Genomic DNA, 19498 nt, shown 5'->3' with positions numbered 1-19498 from the left:
TATATATATATATATATATATATATATATATATATATATATATATATATATATATATATATATATATATATATATATATATATATATATATATATATATATATATATATATATATATATATATATATATATATATATATATATATATATATATATATATATATATATATATATATATATATATATATATATATATATATATATACATATATATTATATATGTATATAATATACAGTATATATGTGTGTATATACTATATACACATATATATATTATATATATATATATATATATATATATATATATATATATATATATATATATATATATATATATATATATATATATATATATATATATATATATATATATATATATATATATAATTATATATATATAAATATATTATTTACATATATTTATATATATATATATATATATATATATATATATATATATATATATATATATATATATATATATATATTATATATATTATATATATTATATTATATATATATATATATATATATATATATATATATATATATATATATATATATAATATAAATATATTATTTACATATATTTATATATATATACACACATACATACATACATTATATACATTGTAAGGGCATCAAATCACCTCTCCTTTCTTGTGTTTCTCCATATGCGCATTAACCCTTAAACGCCGAGCCTCTGTTTACAAAAGTGTCTGCAGTATGCCGGCGGTGTTCGGGAGTTAGCGCCAAAGCGGAAAAAAAGTTTTTTTCAAAAAATCACAGCACGCTTAGTTTTTAAGATTAAGAGTTCATTTTTGGCTCCCTTTTTTTGTCATTGCCAGAAGTTTAGTATGCAACCATCAGAAATGAAAAAAATATTATCATATATAAATATTGAAATGTATGACAGCGCAAAAAAAAAATTTCATATATAATTGTATACAAATCGCGCTGTGAGCAAAACGGTTAAAGCTAATGAGTTATTTTTTTTCTTTGTATTTTACACTAAATTGCGATGATTTTGGTATATAACAAATTGTAAAACGATCAAAGCAGCACAATGAAAATATTATCACAAAATGATGCATGAATTCGTAACGCGCGGACGTAAAAAAATGTTTTTTTCAAAAATTCACCACAAATCGAAATATTGTGCTAGAGACTTTCCGTTTGTTGCAAAATTAAGGTAATTGATTGAATATTACTAGACTGTAAGTGTTTTAGCTTACAATTGCAGTTTTCGACCATTTCGGTCGAGTTAAAGTTGACCGAAGGTCGAATTTTTTCTGTTTGTCGTGATTTATATGAAAATATTTCAAAATTGATAAAAGCTACAACCATGAGTTATTTGTTGTTGTATTCTACATGAAATTGCACACATTTTCATATATAAAACTTTATGTAACGACTAATATAAAACGGTGCAAACATTACGACAAAGTGACAAAAGAATTTCTGAGATGTTCGGCCGAGTTACCGCACAGACGTAAGGAAAAAGTTTTTTTCAAAAATTCACCATAAATCGAAATATTGTGTTAGACTTCCAATTTGTTGCAAAATGAAGGTAAATGATTAAATATTACTAGAATGTAAGAGTTTTAGCTTACAATTGCGTTTTTCGACCATTGCGGTCGAGTCAGAGTTGACTGAAGGTTGAAATTTTTTGTAGTTGACGTACGGTACGTCCACTCGTCGCCCGACAGACAATTTTAGTCGACTTACGATACGTCCAGTTGGCGTTTTAAGGGTTAATCACGTCATGTATATTACCTGTCATTATTGCAGATTCTTTATGTACCTCATCTTATGCATCATTGTACGGCCTTTCCGCCGATATGTATATCTGCCTTTTATATGCCCTGTAACGAGTATTGTACATATTTTTATGCTTGTCAGAAAACACAAATTCAGAATGGACGCAGTGGGGGGCCTTGGGTCACCCGCTACCTTTCCATCCACTTTTTGCTTTATGGACACCTGTTGAGAATAATAAAGAGTCAGTCTCTCTTTTGACATTACTCTTAAACCTCACACTGGTGACCCCAGGTCAGGGACAAGTAGCACGGTTTTTGGTGGCACGGTTTTGACCCAGCCATTAACGGACTAACGACGGCTGCACCCTACCATGAGAGAGCTTTTAGCGGACTAACTACAGTGTAAAGTTTAGGCCTCTGATAGCACCCTCCCTGGCGGAAACCGTGCCATTAATGGACTAAATATGGCATACCCAAAAGGACATGTTTCGGCACTTTGTTCGACCACTCGAACAAATCAGCACCATTAACGGACTCAATACAGCGCATTTTCCCGCATTTTGGTGCGTGAAAAGTAAAGATGTCTGAAGCAGAACCTCAGTGCAAACCCACGAGCACCGTCTGTATGCCTCTCTCACCAACAAAGCCAGACACAGTCAAACTTCCCTCATTCTTGTGGCAAAACACGGCATCATGGTTCCGGCGCGCAGATGCACACTTTCGCATGGCGCGCATCTCAGACGATGCTACCAAATCAGATATAGTCATGATGGCGCTCCCAAAAGAAGTATTCAACAGGATCTCCCCCTGGCTGGACGCGCAACTGGACAAAGTCACATAACCAGACTTAAAAAACAAACTGCTGAATTCTTACTCCATGCCCGTGTCCGAGAGAGTGCAGCGTGCATTCGACCTGTTATCCCAGCCCCTCGGAGATGCATCACCCAAGGAAGCCTGGGACCAACTGCGGGGGTTGATAACACTCCCAGGCCGCGACGAAAACAGAAGGAAAAGGACGATAGACCTAACAAAAGCAATTTTCCTTCGGCGCCTCCCACGGCAAGTTCAGCGCCAGATAAGAGATGCAGAGAACCTAGACATGGATGCCTTAGTCGATGACGCCCAGAAACTATATGAGGCCACCAAGGTCTCGACACACGCCACTGTCCTTGCAGCCGCTTCCCTGGGAGCCTGCAACCTGTCAGTGGAAGATGGCAATGACGACAGAGACATCAACACCGTTTATAAGAAGAGAACGACACTCAAAGAGCACGGGACATGGTCAAACCCGGCGTGGTGCTTCTACCAGAGAAAGTTCAGGACCAATGCCAGAATCTGGAGGCCTCCCTGTTCTTTCACAAAAAATGACAAAGGTGGCCACAAGTAACAGCTGTGGCCGTGAAATCCAACTCCCCCCCACCCCCCACCCACCCACCCAGCAGGTTTCTTCATTGGAGACGAAATTTCCAAATGGTGCCTGCTGGTAGATGCAGGGGCAATGCAGTCGGTCTTCCCGCCATCCAGGGAAGGTTTAGAAAAAATACCTGACTAAATACCCACCCTCATAGCAGCAAATGGAACTCCCATCCGCACTTATGGCACGACAACCCGGGCTATCTCAATCCTGTGGCGCAGATACTACTGGCCTTTCGTCACAGTGGATGTTAAGTTCCCCCTGCTGGTCGCAGACTTCCAAGGGCACCATGGACTTCTAGTTGACGTCTCCAGGCAACGCCTCCTCGACACAGGAACATGCCACTCCCATCAGCTCTCCATCAGACCTGGAATGCCCACCATCTGCTCCACGGCCCCCAACAGCTACATGTCCCTCCTACAGGAGTTCCCAGACGTATTCAAACCAGATCTGCGCCAAGCACCTGGGGCTTCAGCAAAGCACGGCATCTTTCACCACATCACCACGACAGGCCCACCAACCCATGCAAAGTTCCAACGACTGTCCCCCCAGAAGTTACAAGACGCCAAATGAGCCTTCGCATAGATGGAATGTATGGGCGTCTGTAAAAAGGCATCAAGCCCGTGGGCGTCTCTCCTCCACATGGTAAAGAAATCCGATGGTTCATGCAGGCCCTGCAGTGACTATCAGCGCCTGAATTTAGTAACAACACCAGACCACTACCCCCTCCCTAACATGCAGGACCTAACGAGCGCCCTCCACAGAGCCAAAATTTTCTCCAAGATGGACCTACTGAAGTCGTACTTCCAAGTCCCTGTACATCCCGACGACATCCCAAAAACTGCCATCATCACGCCTTTCAGGAGCTACACATTTTTCCTATTCCACTTTCAGTCTCAGGAACGCAGATGCCACATTCCAGCACCTGATGGACACCATCTTGGGAGATCTGCCTTTCTGCATCTGCTACATCGACGACATTCTCATCTTCTCCAGGTCCTCAGAGTAACACCTTCGCCACATCCATGCCGTCATGAAACGCCTGCAGGACAGCGGATTAGTTGTCAGGTTCGACAAGTGCATTTTTGGGAAAGAAAAAGTAGACTTCCTCAGCCACGAGATTTCCCCAGCAGGAGTGCACCCCACAGCCTCTAAAGTAAAATCTATAGAAAATTTTCCGGAAGAACAAACCATCAAGGCCCTTCATGAGTTTCTCGGGATGATAAACTTCTACCAGCACTTCATCCCAGATATCACCTGCTGCCCTCAGGTTGACAACGGACGCCAGCAACATCGCCTGCAGTGCAGTACTCGAGCAGCTGGTGAACGGCACACCCCAGCCCTTGGCCCTCTTCAGCCACAAGTTTTCTCCAGCTGAGACCCGCTACAGCGCCTTCGACAGAGAGCTGCTGGCTATCTACCAGGCTGTGAGGCACTTCAAGTACCTGCTGGAGGGAACCAAATTCACAATCCTAACAGATCACAAACCCTTGGTTCACACATTTGCAAAGCAGGGGGAAATGTGGTCTGCAAGGCAACAGCGGCACCTGACCGCCATCTCCGAATTCGGTTGCACCATCAACTACGTTCCTGGCAAGAAAAACCCAATGGCTGACACTCTGTCAAGAGTAGAAATCAATTCCCTTCACCTCGGCATCGACTACGAAGACCTCGCAAGAGAACTAAGTACCAGAGATGGCGGACTACAGGACAGCAGTGACGGCTCTCAAATGGAAAGACGTCCCTTTAGCAGACTCAGACACAGCTCTCCTCTGCAACACCAGCATAGGCCACCCACGCCCCCTGGTGCCTGCCTCGAGGAGAAAGCATGTGTTTGACATAGTCCATGGTCTCTCCCATCCATCGGGGCACACAACAACACTCCTCATGACTGACAAGTTCATCTGGCACGACATCAACAAGGATGTCCACCAGTGGGGAAGGAGCTGCATCCCGTGCCAGACGAGCAAAACATCCCGGCACAGAGTCCGGGATCAGCGATTTTCCCCAGCCTCGTCGATAGTTGGGCCACATCCACATCAACGTCGTTGGGCCCTTTCCCGTCGGGAGGAGCCAGATACCTCCTGACGATCATAGACTGCTCCACTCACTGGCCCGAAGCAACCCCCATGGATGAAGCATCAACAACATCATGTGCAGAGACCCTCCTCTCCAGTTGGATCAGCTGCTTCAGTGCCAGACAGCATCACTATGGACAGGGGTCCTGCCTTCCTGTCAGAGCTCTGGGTCTCCTTGGCACGACTGATGGGTACAACTCTACACAGCACAACAGCATATAACCCCACAGAGAACAGCATGGTCGAGAGGGCGCACCGTTCTCTTAAAGCAGCTCTCATGGCACGCTGCACTGATGAGAGGTGGAAGGAACAGCTGCCCTGGGTCCTGCTGGGTCCCCGCACTGCACCGAGGGCAAATGGCGACGCCTCCCCTGCTGAGAGTGTCTATGGGGAAACACTGGCCATCCCCGGAGAATTCTTCCCGCCGCCGACACCCCTCTCCCAAGGTTTAGGGAACTTGCACAGAAGCTCACATCCTGCCACAAGACCTTCATCGACAGAACCATCACCTACAGCCCACCCGCCTTACACTTCTGCGCCTACATTTTCGTCAGGGAGGACGTCCACCGGCCACCCATAACCAGGCCCTACAGGGGGCCCCACTGAGTCATCAAGCAAGCCAGCAAAGCATTCCTCCTCGACATCGACAGGCGGGAGGCCTGGATCACCATCAACAGGCCGAAACCCACATTCCTGTTGAACAGCGAAGTATGCGAAGAAGGAGGCAGGCGCCCCATAGTCCCCCCTCAATACCTGCCTGCAGGCGCACCTGCTTCCCCACCAAGGCGGGCCCTGGGGCGGCCCAGGAAACTCATCCAGCTAACCCCAAGCGTCAGCTCCACCCCACGCCCACAGTTCTCCAGAAGCAGGGGCCCACTCCGACTGTCCCAGCGCCTCCATGATTAATGTTATTTCGTCCAATAATTGCCCCTCTAATTATTGTTTTGGGGGGGGAGTATTTGTAAGGGTGTCAAATTGCCTCTCCTTTCTTGTGTTTCTCTTCATATATACATTAATCGCATCATGTATATTACCTGTCATTTTTTCAGATTCTTTATGTACCTCATCTTATGCATCATTGTACGGCCTTTCCGCCGATATGTATATCTACCTTTTATATGCCTTGTAACGAATGTTGTATGTATTTTTATGCTTGTCAGAAAACACAAATTCTGTATGGACACAGCGGGGATCCTCAGGTCACCCACTACCTTTCCGTCTGCCTTTTGCTTTATAGACACTTGCTGAGAATAATAAAGAATCAGTCTCTCTTTTGACATTTCTCTTGAACCTCACAATATATATACATAGTTTTTACTTGTTCCCTCACAGAGAGAGAGAGAGAGAGACAGGCAATGTTGAAGAGAGGTTTTAGAAACTAAGTTACTGAGGGTTATTCAAAACTTGCACGATGGAAGTGAAGCACTGGGTTCTGAGAGAGAGTGAGGATGTGACTGGTTTGGTTTAAAAGTGGGTCAGAGGCAGTGGTGGGTGAGTGTTTGTGGCTGTTCTTTGTCTTTGTCCCACAAAGTTCTGTGTCTTTGTCAATGTTCCACAAAGTTGTTCTATGTCTTTTTCTATATTTTTGCTCTGTAAAGTTGTGCGATAGGAAAGTGTATTGTGAATGGGGTTTGGAGTGGTTGGTGTTTGCAAATGAAACACTGTTGATTTGGGGATAATGAAGAGAAACTACAGAAACTAGCAAAAGTGTTTGCCAGAAGGGAAATTAGAGTTAAATTTGAGCAAGAGTAAGGTTGTGAGAGTAAATAACAAACAGGAAAATGAGCACTGGATGTTAATGCGGATGATGGAAGAATGAAAGCAGTTGATTCATATCAGTATTTGGCAGCAAATATAATGACTTATGGAAGAGTTAGAGAATAGGTGAGCCACAGAATAGCTGGAGCAAGAAATGCAGCGACTATGGAAGCCAAGGTGTGAATTTATAGACGTAAAATGTAGATAATTAATGCCAATGAACCAAGAAAGATTTAAGCTTCTGTGATGAACTGTTTGCATAGTATATATATATAAACACTGATAGGGTGAGGACTGTGGATTGAGTGTGGAGATGTGATGCTGTGGTAACAAAGAGCATAATTAAAAGAATGGATGTCATTATGTTTGTATTACTGTCTGACACGCTGCTGCTAGCCTGCTGCATAGGTATAAGAAGCAGCAGATGTGGAAGTTTAACTACTGTCAACATGAAGAGTAGTATATTGGTGTTTAAGAAAGAGCGGAGTACCGGAGAAGTTGGTGAGGTTAGTGAAGATGATGTATGAGGGGGCAAGAACCATTGTACAGACAAAATATGGGGGAGACAGGCATTCCCTGTGGAGGTTGACCTCCATCAGGGATCAGCTCTGAAACCATTCTCGTTTCTTGGTGCTATAGACACTTTGACATCAGAATTACAGAACAACGAAGAACTGTGGGAACTGATGTTTGCTGATGATTTAGTCATTATAGCAGACACAGATGAAGAACTGCAAGAAAGGTTTTTAGCATGGAAAGGAGACCTAGAAAAGAAAGGATTGAAAGTGAACATTGGAAAGACAGAGCTAGTGATTAGTAGTGAAAAAGTAAACATTCAAGTGGAAGATGGTACAGTGCTAAAACAGAACAATTTGTTCTTACACAATATGCAAACCATTGGTCCTTTACATTTGAAATTACTTACAGCATAGCTGGAAACGGCTGTTAAAACTCTTGAACAAGTTGGTTAGGCAGTAACTACCATCCGGTAGGCGGGAGTCCTGCCTGCCCGGATGTTAATGTTCCAATTTTGCTTTCGGCCATCATGCTGTGCAGACGTGTTTTTGGAGCTCTCTTGCTGGTTGCCGTTAAGCTCTTCTTTCCTGGTGGGATCTTTTTGTGTTGTTTTTTGTATATATAGTGTGTGATATTTTTTAACATACAAACCCACGATTTTGATAGGCCTGTGGTAAGGCCGTCTATCCCAGCATGTGTTTCTTGGGGTCGGTGGCCAGGGCATAAATTTTCGCTCCCCTATCACTTGGGCCTCATTCCCTCTGCTCATTGTATGGGAGCATGACTGAATATTTCTGTGTTGTGCAAGTGTTGCTCTTCACCGCCTGGTCCGTGGGTGGCTTTGCCGGGAGGAACTTTATTGGGAGGGGGTCGTCGGAAGGTTATTAGCCTCTGGTGGTGCCCTTGGTGACTGTCCCTTCTTTCCTTCCGGTAGCATCCCTTCTGGCTATCTCTCCTGTGTCCTCTTCGCTTGCTCGTCGAGCGAAGATCGGCGGGGGTGTTGGGGGGGGGAGGATCGGACAACCTCTTCTCAGCAGCCTCCTCTCTCTTCGTAGGACAATCCCCCCTCGGAGCGAGGGGAGTCCCTCTTTACTAATTTTTTTGCTTTTTTCTCCAGGTTGACAGCGAGCAAGTATCGTATGGCTTAGCTGAAGTTCCCCTGTGGCAGAAAGGCTGCCCTCATACAAGTGGATACAGTAAACCCCCTGTATTTGCGTTCTCATGATTCGCGGACTCACCGATTTGCGGGATTTTCTGTGGAACATATCTATAAATTATTCATGAAAAATTCAACAATTCATGGACACTTTTGTTGAGAAATATTCACTAATTAGTGTATTTTGATGTTATTTTCAAGAATAAATAAATTTTTATGAAAAAAAAAGATTTACTAATTTTCAAATATTATTAAGATTGAGATTAAATAATAATAATAATAATAATAATAATAATAATAATAATAACACTGTAAGATTAAATATGTAATGCAAAGAGAGAGAGAGAGAAATTGGTTTTCTCCCCTTCATTCAGGATGGACCCAGACCTCATTAAAGTGAAGATAGATGCTCAGAATTGATAACTATTGAAATGTTAAACTTATATTAAAGATTGAAACTCTATTAAAATGATATATAAGTGTTTCAAAATGATAGTATAGGCATTTTTAGAGGGTACATTTTATGATAAAATAAGGATTTACATTACAAATTTTCAAATACTTAGTTTAATAAGATTAAATAATAACACCGAATAATAAAAATAATAATTCTCTCTCTCTCTCTCTCTCTCTCTCTCTCTCTCTCTCTCTCTCTCTCTCTCTCTCTCTCTCTCTCTTATTTAGGTGAGAGAATTTTTCTCACGTAATATGTACGTTTCTTTTGTATGATAAATGATTTACTTAGTAAGTACTAATTTTCAAATATTAAGATAAGATTAAATAATAATAGCAATATATAATATTTTACATGCATTTGTACAGTAAATCATTTAACATTTTAAACAAACAAATAGTGATTCCCAGTCTTTTAATGCTGACTTGAGAAAGGAGGGGAGGAGGGTAAATGTCGATTTACTTGACAGTTTGACATATTGGTGAGGCGAAGAAGTGTTGCCCCCAGAAGCTTGTGGATTTCAATCTTTTGATATAGTAAGGAGTTATTCTCTCTCTCTCTCTCTCTCTCTCTCTCTCTCTCTCTCTCTCTCTCTCTCTCTCTCTCTCTCTCTCTCTCTCTCTCCAAAGGGTAAAATGTGAGAAATGGATAGATAAATAAATAGATACTTGTTCAGCTCTCTCTCTCTCTCTCTCTCTCTCTCTCTCTCTCTCTCTCTCTCTCTCTCTCTCTCTCTCTCTCTCTCTCTCTCTCTCTCTCTCTGAGAGAGAGAAAAGATACTGTGTGTGAGTGTGTTCATAGTGTTTTAAAAATGTGTAGTATAGGTAATACATCTTTGGAAAATGAAAAACAAACAAATTTTTTTTGTTATCAAGAGTAAAGAGATAAATCTCTCTCTCTCTCTCTCTCTCTCTCTCTCTCTCTCTCTCTCTCTCCAAAGGGTAAAATGTGAGAAATGGATAGATAGATAAATAAATAGATACTTGTTCAGCTCTCTCTCTCTCTCTCTCTCTCTCTCTCTCTCTCTCTCTCTCTCTCTCTCTCTCTCTCTCTCTAAAGATACTGTGTGTGAGTGTGTTCATAATGTTTTAAAAATGTGTAGTATAGGTAATACATCTTTGGAAAATGAAAAACAAACAAATTTTTTTTGTTATCGAGTAAAGAAATAAATCTCTCTCTCTCTCTCTCTCTCTCTCTCTCTCTCTCTCTCTCTCTCTCTCTCTCTCTCTCAAAGGGTAAAATGTGAGAAATGGATAGATAAATAAATAGATACTTGTTCAGCTCTCTCTCTCTCTCTCTCTCTCTCTCTCTCTCTCTCTCTCTCTCTCTCTCTCTCTCTCTCTCTCTCTCTCTCTCTCTCTGAGAGAGAGAAAAGATACTGTGTGTGAGTGTGTTCATAGTGTTTTAAAAATGTGTAGTATAGGTAATACATCTTTGGAAAATGAGTGAGCAACCTTTCGAGGACGCCGTCACAATTCCAGTTCTTAGAAAGCTGCATCTAAGATTGAGTCTATGCCTGTCCCTCCTCGGTTTTCTTTGAAAGTCGGGAGAAGCTTGCTCCCGATGATTGTTCTTACAAGATTCGGGAGCCCCGCCAAGCAATCGGACTCCTTGGAATCTCAAGCACATTGCTTGAGATCCCAAGCACTCAGCTAACAAGTCATCAAGTGTCCGGGATTCTGCAGAATTTTGGGCACTCCCCAAACCAGTACTGGGGAGTTTGCTCTCCAGTCTGGTTTAGGCACAGGATGAGAGAAGGTTCAAAACATTCAGATGTTTCCACACTGCCTGCCTGCCTTGTTTTGAGTGCTTGACCAGTTCTGAAACTCATGTCTTGGACCCTTGGGTTGGATTACTCGGGTTAGCAGACAAGAATCCGCTTTAAACCTTCTTCTCAAGGGGCTTCAGCCTTGGAGGAGATTAAAGCTTGTCTTGAGGACACTTGCTAGTTCAAGGCCAAGCTTTCCCAGCTTGGTTCGACTCAGCCCTGTGTGCTCGCCCAGCCACCGATCATGTTTACGTGATCGGTTCAGATCGGCTTGGCCCACTTGCCCAGCTCTGATCGTGTTTCAAGAGTGGCTCAGCTTGCTCGCCTGGCCCATGATCGTGTTTACATGATTGGCTCAGCTCGTGCGCCCAGCCCCCAATTGTGTCTGTGTGATCAACTCAGTTCGCTGGGTTCGGTGAACCGAATGCTGTTGAGGTTCTCCCTTCAGGAGACTCAGCTCAAGTGAACTTTTGCTCCCTTCAGGTTAGTGGTTCACTACGGCATTAGTGGTCTCCTTCCTCCATGCTCCCATCATCACCTGTTGATAATCGCCAGCGGTCGGCCTATCCTCCTGGTTCTTCTAACAGGACAAGTAAGAGTGCTTTTATCTCCTCTCCTCTTCCCTCAGACCCTTTCGGTTGCTGCCAGGGATGTGAATCAGATAGAGAGGACTCCGATGAGTTTTGTTTCTTAATGGGGTTCCACTGCAAGGATCTGCGTCTCGGGCTCGGTTCTCGGATCAGCTTGCTGTACATCCGAGTAGTTGAGGATGGTTTTCTGGGTTCTGGCGAGGTTATCCCTCCAAGAAGAAGAGATCGGGAGTGTAGTGCCCCAGGAGGACTTGAGGGTTTTCTTTTTCGGGATGTGGTCACCCACTATTTTCTTTTCGCAAAGATCTTCACACCAATTTGTCAGCACAATGATCTCGGAGAAGACCTTGCCATCCCCTCTTCACTGCTTTTTGCAAGAGTTTTGTTGGGGCTGTCAGAGTCCTTGCTTGCTGTAAGGACTTTCTCGACCAGATGAATGCCTTTTCCCTGGACAAGGAGTTCATTTTTGTCGAACCACCCAATCAAACTCTTTCCCCTTCCTCTTCCTCAACAGGAGCGATTCTTCTTTCCTCGGAGGGGTCTTATGCCAACTAGCAGATTGTCCTGGCTCTGGCTCATCTGGACTTGGATCTCTCACTGTTTCTCTTTGCCTCGAAGGGTGTTCCCTCTTGCAACAAGAAACGGCGAACTTGGAGGACACTGCTTTGGCGTCCCTCCGGGTAGTCTCCTGATGAATCTGTGATCCTTCACTTTTTCAAGGCTTTGCTCCTCGGATGTGATCATTCCTGAAGGGGTCTCTGCTTTCTAGAGACTGTTCCAGTCTGGAGAAGTGGGGGTGGTTTTGTCTACCCAGAACCAGACAGCAACCTTTGGGCAATTCTGGTACTGTACTTAGAAGAGGGACACTGCCCTGATTCCAATCTCCGGTCTTGTAAGTCCCAAGTTGTCACATTCCCTCAGGAACAGATCTTTACTTGGTTCAGCCTCTCTCTCTTGCAGAGAGTAGGTAGATACCGCAGTGGTAAAGGAATGTACCAGGGCAACTGCCTTGTCCTCCGTAGATCGGCAGGCTAGCCCTTCTTCAGCCCCTAAGAAGTCTCAGGCTCCAAGGGCGCTCGCAAAACACCCAGCCTTCCTCATTCTCCTCTTAGTGCTCATACGTGTCTCTCTTTCAACCCTCTTTCCATTGGGAAGAGGGCAGAGGGAGGAGAGGAAGGGAGAATGCTCGGAATGGCCTTCTCCTCTGCGGTGCCTTGATGAAGAAATGACTGTCGAGTCATTGGACTATATGAAAGCACCATAGCCAAGACCTGGAAGTGGGTATCCTTCAGGAGGAGTATCTATTTCCTCCTGGTCTTGGCCACCTTTCATTGAGCTTCTGTTCATCTCCTTTCCCGTGTTCCCAACTTTGGGAGCAGCCAGCCTGGCTAGAGCTAGTCGTCTTCAGTGTTCTGTTGTCACTGCAGAAGGTGTCCCCTCAGGGGCAGCTTTGCCTTCGATTCTCTTCATGGAGAATGAAGGAGATCTGCTTCCAGCTCTTAATCCTTTCCTCTCTCAAAGGATAAGGGAGAATTTAGGCTGGCACTTGATCAACAGGAACCTCTGAATATGTCTGCATATTCTCCTCAAGACATGCTTCTGTTCTCAAATGCACTGACCAGGGAATAGGTGCACACCTGTAAGGCCATTGTCTTCAAGGTGTGGGACCAAGACAATAAGTACCTTCTCATCAACATCCTGGAATTCAAGGCAGTTTTTTGGCCCTCTTGAGTTTCGGGATCGGTTTTTTGAGATACTATGTTAGCAACAGCACCACAGTAGTGTCATATGTCAACAAACAGGAGGGTCTTGTTTCCCTCTTGTTGCTTCGGTTGACTTTGCAGGTGCTCAAGTGAACTTTGGTGCCCTCTGTAGAGCCGTCAGCCAGGTACACTCCAGGCAATTGGATGTATTGACAGACAAGCCTCTGGCACTGAGTGACAGGGACGGAGGGCTCCCTTCACTCAGTTCTTCATAGAGAAGTTGCTTGACTTGAGGGCTCCCTATCATCCTTTGTTCACCTCCAGGCTCAACAGAAGTCTGCAGGTCTTCTGCTTAATCGTACCAGACCCACGGACCGCTACGGTGATGCATGCTGACACGGTGGGATAACCTCGACGTCTTCATCTTCCCTTCATATTTGTCTAATTCACAAGTTGTTCAGCAAGTTTTGTTCACCCCAAATTTAGATGAATGCTGGAAGACTTCGCCTTTTTCCCAACCTGCCAGCTCTGCTTCCAAGGCACTGAGAAGAGTTCCTCCCTGACCCGACTTTCTGTGTCAGCGACATGTGAAGTGGTTCCTCAGGCAGTTCAATCTCTGTGCCTTCATGGCAGAGACTATCCAGCTTCCCTTGCATGCATAGGCTTCTCACCAAACAGCAATGGAGATAGCTGGATATCTCTATCATCCTCTGCAGCAGTACCCAGGGATTGGAGCCATCTTCACTGGTTGGTGTCGTTGACAGGACTTTTTCTCTGGTCAGAGCTGCTCTTCAGCAGGTTGTGGACTTCCTCATCTCCTCTGCCGAGGGTTGCCTCTGTTCAATTCAGTTGTGAAAGATATTGGCCCTATCTGGCCTAGTTTTCCATCTGAAAGTAGCCTTTTTCTCCTCAGTCAAGATTTAACTACTGATGAAAAGCTTCTATTGGTCTTGCCTTCCCAGGGACCTGGTTGGTATGTGACTCTCATTAAGGGTTCCTGTCTTGTGCTTCGCACATGCCTTTGAGAGTCGTTGTCAGAGATCTGCCTCTCAAGACCATCTCTCATCTCGCTCCGGCCTTGGCGTAGAGGATGGATGATCTTCATGGACTTACAGGGGATGGAGATAAATGCCTCGACTCCGTCTCGGATGTCATAGTGGATTCCAAATCCATCGGCATCTATTGCCTGGTTCGAGTCCTCCTTGATCTCCTCCTCATTGGACTTTGTAATCGATGACCCAGATCAATCACTACTTTGTCCTGCTAGTGTGCTGCGGCACTTTCCGAAAAGGCTCGACATCCCTAACCTGGATGTCGTTGACTTTTTCACTAGTACTGACTGTCCCAAGGAAGAAGTGGCTAAGGACACGTCTTTTGGCTTCATGAGGCAGTCAGAAGGATGTACTCTACAGCTGGCCACGACGACACCTGTGCACTCCGCCTGAGAGCTCACAACGTCAATGGCCTGGTCCATCCCTTGCATTCCGGAAGATTCTGTTGGTCTGGAAGCAAGATGTGGCCTCATTAGACTACATTTATGTCTTCTACCTTCGGGTCTTCGCCCACAGGTCCTTGGAACCTTTTTTCCTTGGTCCATTGGTGGCTGCTCAACAAGTTGTGCTTTCTTACCTGGCTCCTTTAAGAGGACAGGTAGCATCTTACCTAAGGTTTATGGTTCCAGAAGTGAGAAGGATTCCGAGAGTGACTGGCCTCTCCTCCTCCTCCTTCTTCATCCTCCTACTTCTTTGTCCTCCTACTTCTCGTCCTTCGGGCTGAGAATGGGACTCGAACCAACACTTGCTGGAACTGGCGTCTGATGTGGTAAGTCTACACATCGAACACCCATTCTATTTTTCTCTCTAGAATCATAGAAGCAATCCCGCTCATTCCTCTAGCAAGGGGAGGAAGGAGACCTGGCAATAAGGGAAACCCTTTTTCGGGTGGGTCCTTACCTTACTGCCTCCGACTCTTTAGATTCTTCCCAGCCTGTTTTCGTATGAGTCACGTTTCCACACTCATTCAGAAAGGTCCAGATGTCCGACATTTGATCTCGCAGTCCCTACACTCTGATCAATATTTCAGAGGCACAGTACGCCTCGCTCTTTCGACCAGGAGTAATCCAGGTGTGCAGAACTCCAGTCAGTTCAAAGAGACTCGCTCAGATTCCTCCCTCCAACCAGTGAGTCTTCCTAATGTAAAGGACCGATGGTGTGTCTATCATGTAGGAACAAATCACAATTTTTTAAAGTAAATTGTATTTTTCCTACCTATACAAACCTGAGGTCCTTTACATTACATTTTTATGACTACCTCATGCCACCCTTCAATCTGAAACCTGGACCAAAAGCCAAACTGGAATGTTTACATCTGGGCAAGCAGGTATTCTCGCCTACCTGACGGTAGTTACTGTACTGCTTAACCACCTTGTTCAAGAGTTAACGGCTGTTTCCAGCTTCGCCATAAACAATTCCTAATGCAAAGGACCTCGGGTCTGTATTGTTGGGAAAAATACAATTTGCTTTAAAAAATTGATATTTTAGAACTCAAACATAAAGCAAAAAAGATGTAAAGATTTAAGTGCACTTATTTCAGGTATCAATGTTCAGGGAACATTGATACCCGAGTAATTAACATGGGAATGAACATTTTTACATGAAAATTGACATTTATCAATAAAGAACATTGGACAATAATTTTTACACAGAATACCTGAAAATATTATTTTCCCAATGCCCTTAAGGAAACGGGGTAATTTCTCTGACGTACCAGTTGTGTCTGTGCTTGTTTCATGCTCTTATGACAGAGTTGCCAAATAGCTCCAGATGTCTCTGTTAGGCTATAAGCTGTTGTCCAAAAAGTTTTGAAGTATGTTGCAGAGCATTTTTGAGTTAAGCACGGTTTACACGCTACGATAAATTGTAGCGATTTATTGTAATGAAAAGGTTGTTACAATTTGTCGTTACGTGTAAACAGGAGATCGCTACAATAAATTGCTACGATCTCCTGTTTACACGTAACGACAAATTGTAACAACCTTTTCATTACAATAAATCGCTACAATTTATCATAGCGTGTAAACCGTGCTTAACCGTTGTTGTGAAAACTTAATCGCTTTGTGCTTTCAAAATTTTTACTTAATGTTTGACGTGTTATTGTGTTACAGCACTAAGAAGACAAAATATCTTTCTTGTTTATTTCTTTCCTGCATCATGATATATTATGCTTTCTATCTCGCGTTTCCCTTATTCAGTGCAGCTTTAGAAAATCCGAGATTTGTTTTGCGCAAACCAGGGTTTCTTTCAAAAATCTTTCAAAATAAAGAGGGAATGTTGGGAATATTTCCTTTGTCAATGGTAAGTTGTTAGAAAAAATATCGGGGTGAAAGCAGCAGTTGCCCATTTATATAAGGAAGAAATCTTTCAAGTTGGCTTGATTTGCATTGCAGTTTAAAGTGGCAGACAAAAGTTTGATTTCGTTTAAGAGTGAAATTATTCAGAGGAATTAAATGCTGTTGTGAAAGTTGAATTATACCTATTTCTGTTGAATATCAAAACTGCCTCAACATTAATCAGCTAGTCAGTGCCATACCCTTTATTCTTTTAGTATTTCTCCCCTTCATAATTTACGTCAACTCCACAGTTTATAAAGTGATCGACTCATATGGTAGATGAATTCAATTAATTGGATCTTAAGTAGAGAGCGTACAGGTTTCCTTCTCTAGACGTCCTCACTAAATTCTGAAAAAAAGTTTAATATGGTCGGCTTTTAATGCAATCTTCAAATGAAAAACTGATACTGCAGTTACTTACCATGCAGACTATGATTTGCTGGAAGGCTGAGTCAGCAAATATCCTGCCACCTGCCCAGAGCTCGACAAAGTGACCGTAATAGAATTGTGGTCAGGAGTTATAGATATCTTGAAGCATTCGGCTCTGGCTTTCTTGCTCACCCTCCTCTTCAGCTCCCCCCCCCCTTTCTCTCTTATACTATATATATATTATATATATATATATATATACAGTATATATATATATATATATATATATATATATATATATATATATATATATATATATATAATCCATCAAAAGTATTGACAGTGTGAACGTAAAAGTAAAGAAGCATGACAATATGAACAGCTCTCAGGGTTCTATTGTACTTTCTGAAAATAGTGATGAACCGGTTGATAAGAATATGCTGTTGGACTCTCTTAAAATGAGATATACCAAAGTCCAAGATTGTGAGGTTTATATAATACCAAGTAAGCAGAATAATAAAGTATTAAGAATTGCAAAAATAAAATTTGAGGGCCAAGATCTACCTCAAAAAATCAAAATTTTGGGCCAAAATAGAGAACTGAGACCTTATGTTCCAAAGCCACTACAATGTCAAAATTGTAGTAAATATGGACACACGAAGAAAAACTGTCGAAATGAACCTATACTGTATGTGCTTATTGTGGATCTGAAGAACATGCCACACAATGGAAATGTAGTGAGCCAAAATGTGTAAACTTTGGAGATCATCATCATGCAAGGTCCAAAGAATGTATGTATTGTTTATACAATACAGAATTGAGAATGTTACAAAAAAAGAACAGGTATGTCTATAAAAGAGGCTAAGTTGGAATTAAAAGTGAGAGGAATTCAAGATCCATCTAAGAAACATACATATTCTTCAATAACAGGAACCAGTAATGAAACAAAAATGCATAGAAATAGAAGTAGCAGAGCACAGAAAAGTAAATTGCAAGAAGAAATTAATGCTCAAGGGAAAAAACTTAAATGGTAAAGAATAAAGAAACAGGTACAAATGATATGGGTAACATTTTATCAGATTCATTTGGAATATTAATGCAAATAGAAACACAGGATGCTACTATGGAAGTAACAGAGGGTCATGATGGACTGGAAATTAAAGATAAAAAAGGCCTTTGGAAAGAACACCACCAAAAAACAAAGAAACCAACAATTATTAGAGAAACATTGGTCAAACCAAAGATAAAAGATATGAAGAAAGAACAAAAACAAGTTAAGATTAAGAATATACCATTATCTCCTAAAATAATAGTAAAACCTATGGACACAGATATCCAAAACACCGAAGTGGAAGAGAACCGTACCATAGATAACAATGACTATGTCAAGGGAGAAGAGATATGGGACCACCTTGATGTGGTGAGGGGGCTCTTGAACCCCAGGAATTTGTTTCTGGGTTTGAGTCCAAGAGTCCCATATACAGTACCATTATATCTTTCTTTGAATTAATTTTTGTGGAATTTTCCGCTTTTGCTAAAATTTACTGGACCTGATAAACAGGAAAAGATATCATAACCAGGATTGGGTTTATATCCAAAGCTAAATAGTGGGAACTGTGGTAGGACCATCACCTGCCTGATAATGTTCAGACCACGGATTCCAGGGGCTTCCGGCTCTGGGGATAGGACTCTTGGCATTCTATCCAGTTTGCCCATAACATGATTAGAGTGGGGATGATAGTATTCCTGTAATACCTTCGGTCCTAGCAAGCGGGTTTGGCTTACACTTGGGCCACTATAATCATGCTGTGCCATCCCTTGTGGGGTAGGGTAGGGTAGGGTAGGGATGCAGACATTTGGGAGTCAGTTCTCACTTGTGCCATTGGTGGAAGAATAAACCCCATGAAAGGCTGATGATATCTCTCTAAGGTTTTCGGGTTTATTTTTTTTTTTACCCCTTTCAAATCTTTATGTCTAGCATTTATAAGGATTCGAGTACCCCTGGACCCTCTGATGGTGCTGTTCTTGCACAAATGACGACCTCTGCACCCACCTTGGAGATTGAAATTTCTCCAAATGTTGATAACTTCTCCAAAAATAAATTGACAAATAGCATTAATAACAAACATCCTGATCCCCCTCCTGACTTCCCCTCCCCTGGACCCTCTAGCCATTCTTCATTGATGATGACTTCAAGCAAGGACACGGACTTCTTTAGGAAATCTTCATCCAAAAATTAAATCCTCAACATAGCCAGGTTGTGTGAAAAATTTGAGAATGCTCCATATCAAAGACTTACCAGTCTGTTGTGATTATGAAATGGTCTCAACATGGTCTCAACAGCTCTGAAATCATTTGGAACTGTTGTAAAAATCAGGATGAACTTTATTGATATTGAATTTAAATGGGAAGCGTGGGTTTTCTTTAGTAGCCATGATGAGGCTGTAAAGGCTAGCAGTATGATAAGTGCCATACAAATAGGTCAAGCTACAGTACGAGGAGCCTTAACAGACAGAGTTCCCAAAGACATGGACATTTATGTGCC

At 42.6% G+C, this 19498-nt stretch overlaps 1 protein-coding gene across 1 annotated transcript; it reads left to right on the top strand.

The window, feature by feature from the left end:
• The first annotated feature begins 5306 nt into the window (after window positions 1-5306).
• Window positions 5307-19193, top strand: LOC136852228 (uncharacterized). The gene is made up of 2 exons (XM_067126676.1): window positions 5307-5800; window positions 18932-19193. Exons 1-2 carry the CDS (start codon window positions 5307-5309, stop codon window positions 19191-19193), a joined length of 756 nt encoding a protein of 251 aa, XP_066982777.1.
• The last annotated feature ends 305 nt before the right edge of the window (window positions 19194-19498 follow it).

The sequence above is a fragment of the Macrobrachium rosenbergii genome, chromosome 25 (genome assembly GCF_040412425.1).
Source record: "Macrobrachium rosenbergii isolate ZJJX-2024 chromosome 25, ASM4041242v1, whole genome shotgun sequence".
In the NCBI taxonomy this organism is placed as follows: Eukaryota; Metazoa; Arthropoda; class Malacostraca; order Decapoda; family Palaemonidae; genus Macrobrachium; species Macrobrachium rosenbergii.
This window is presented reverse-complemented; position numbering and strand designations above follow the sequence as displayed.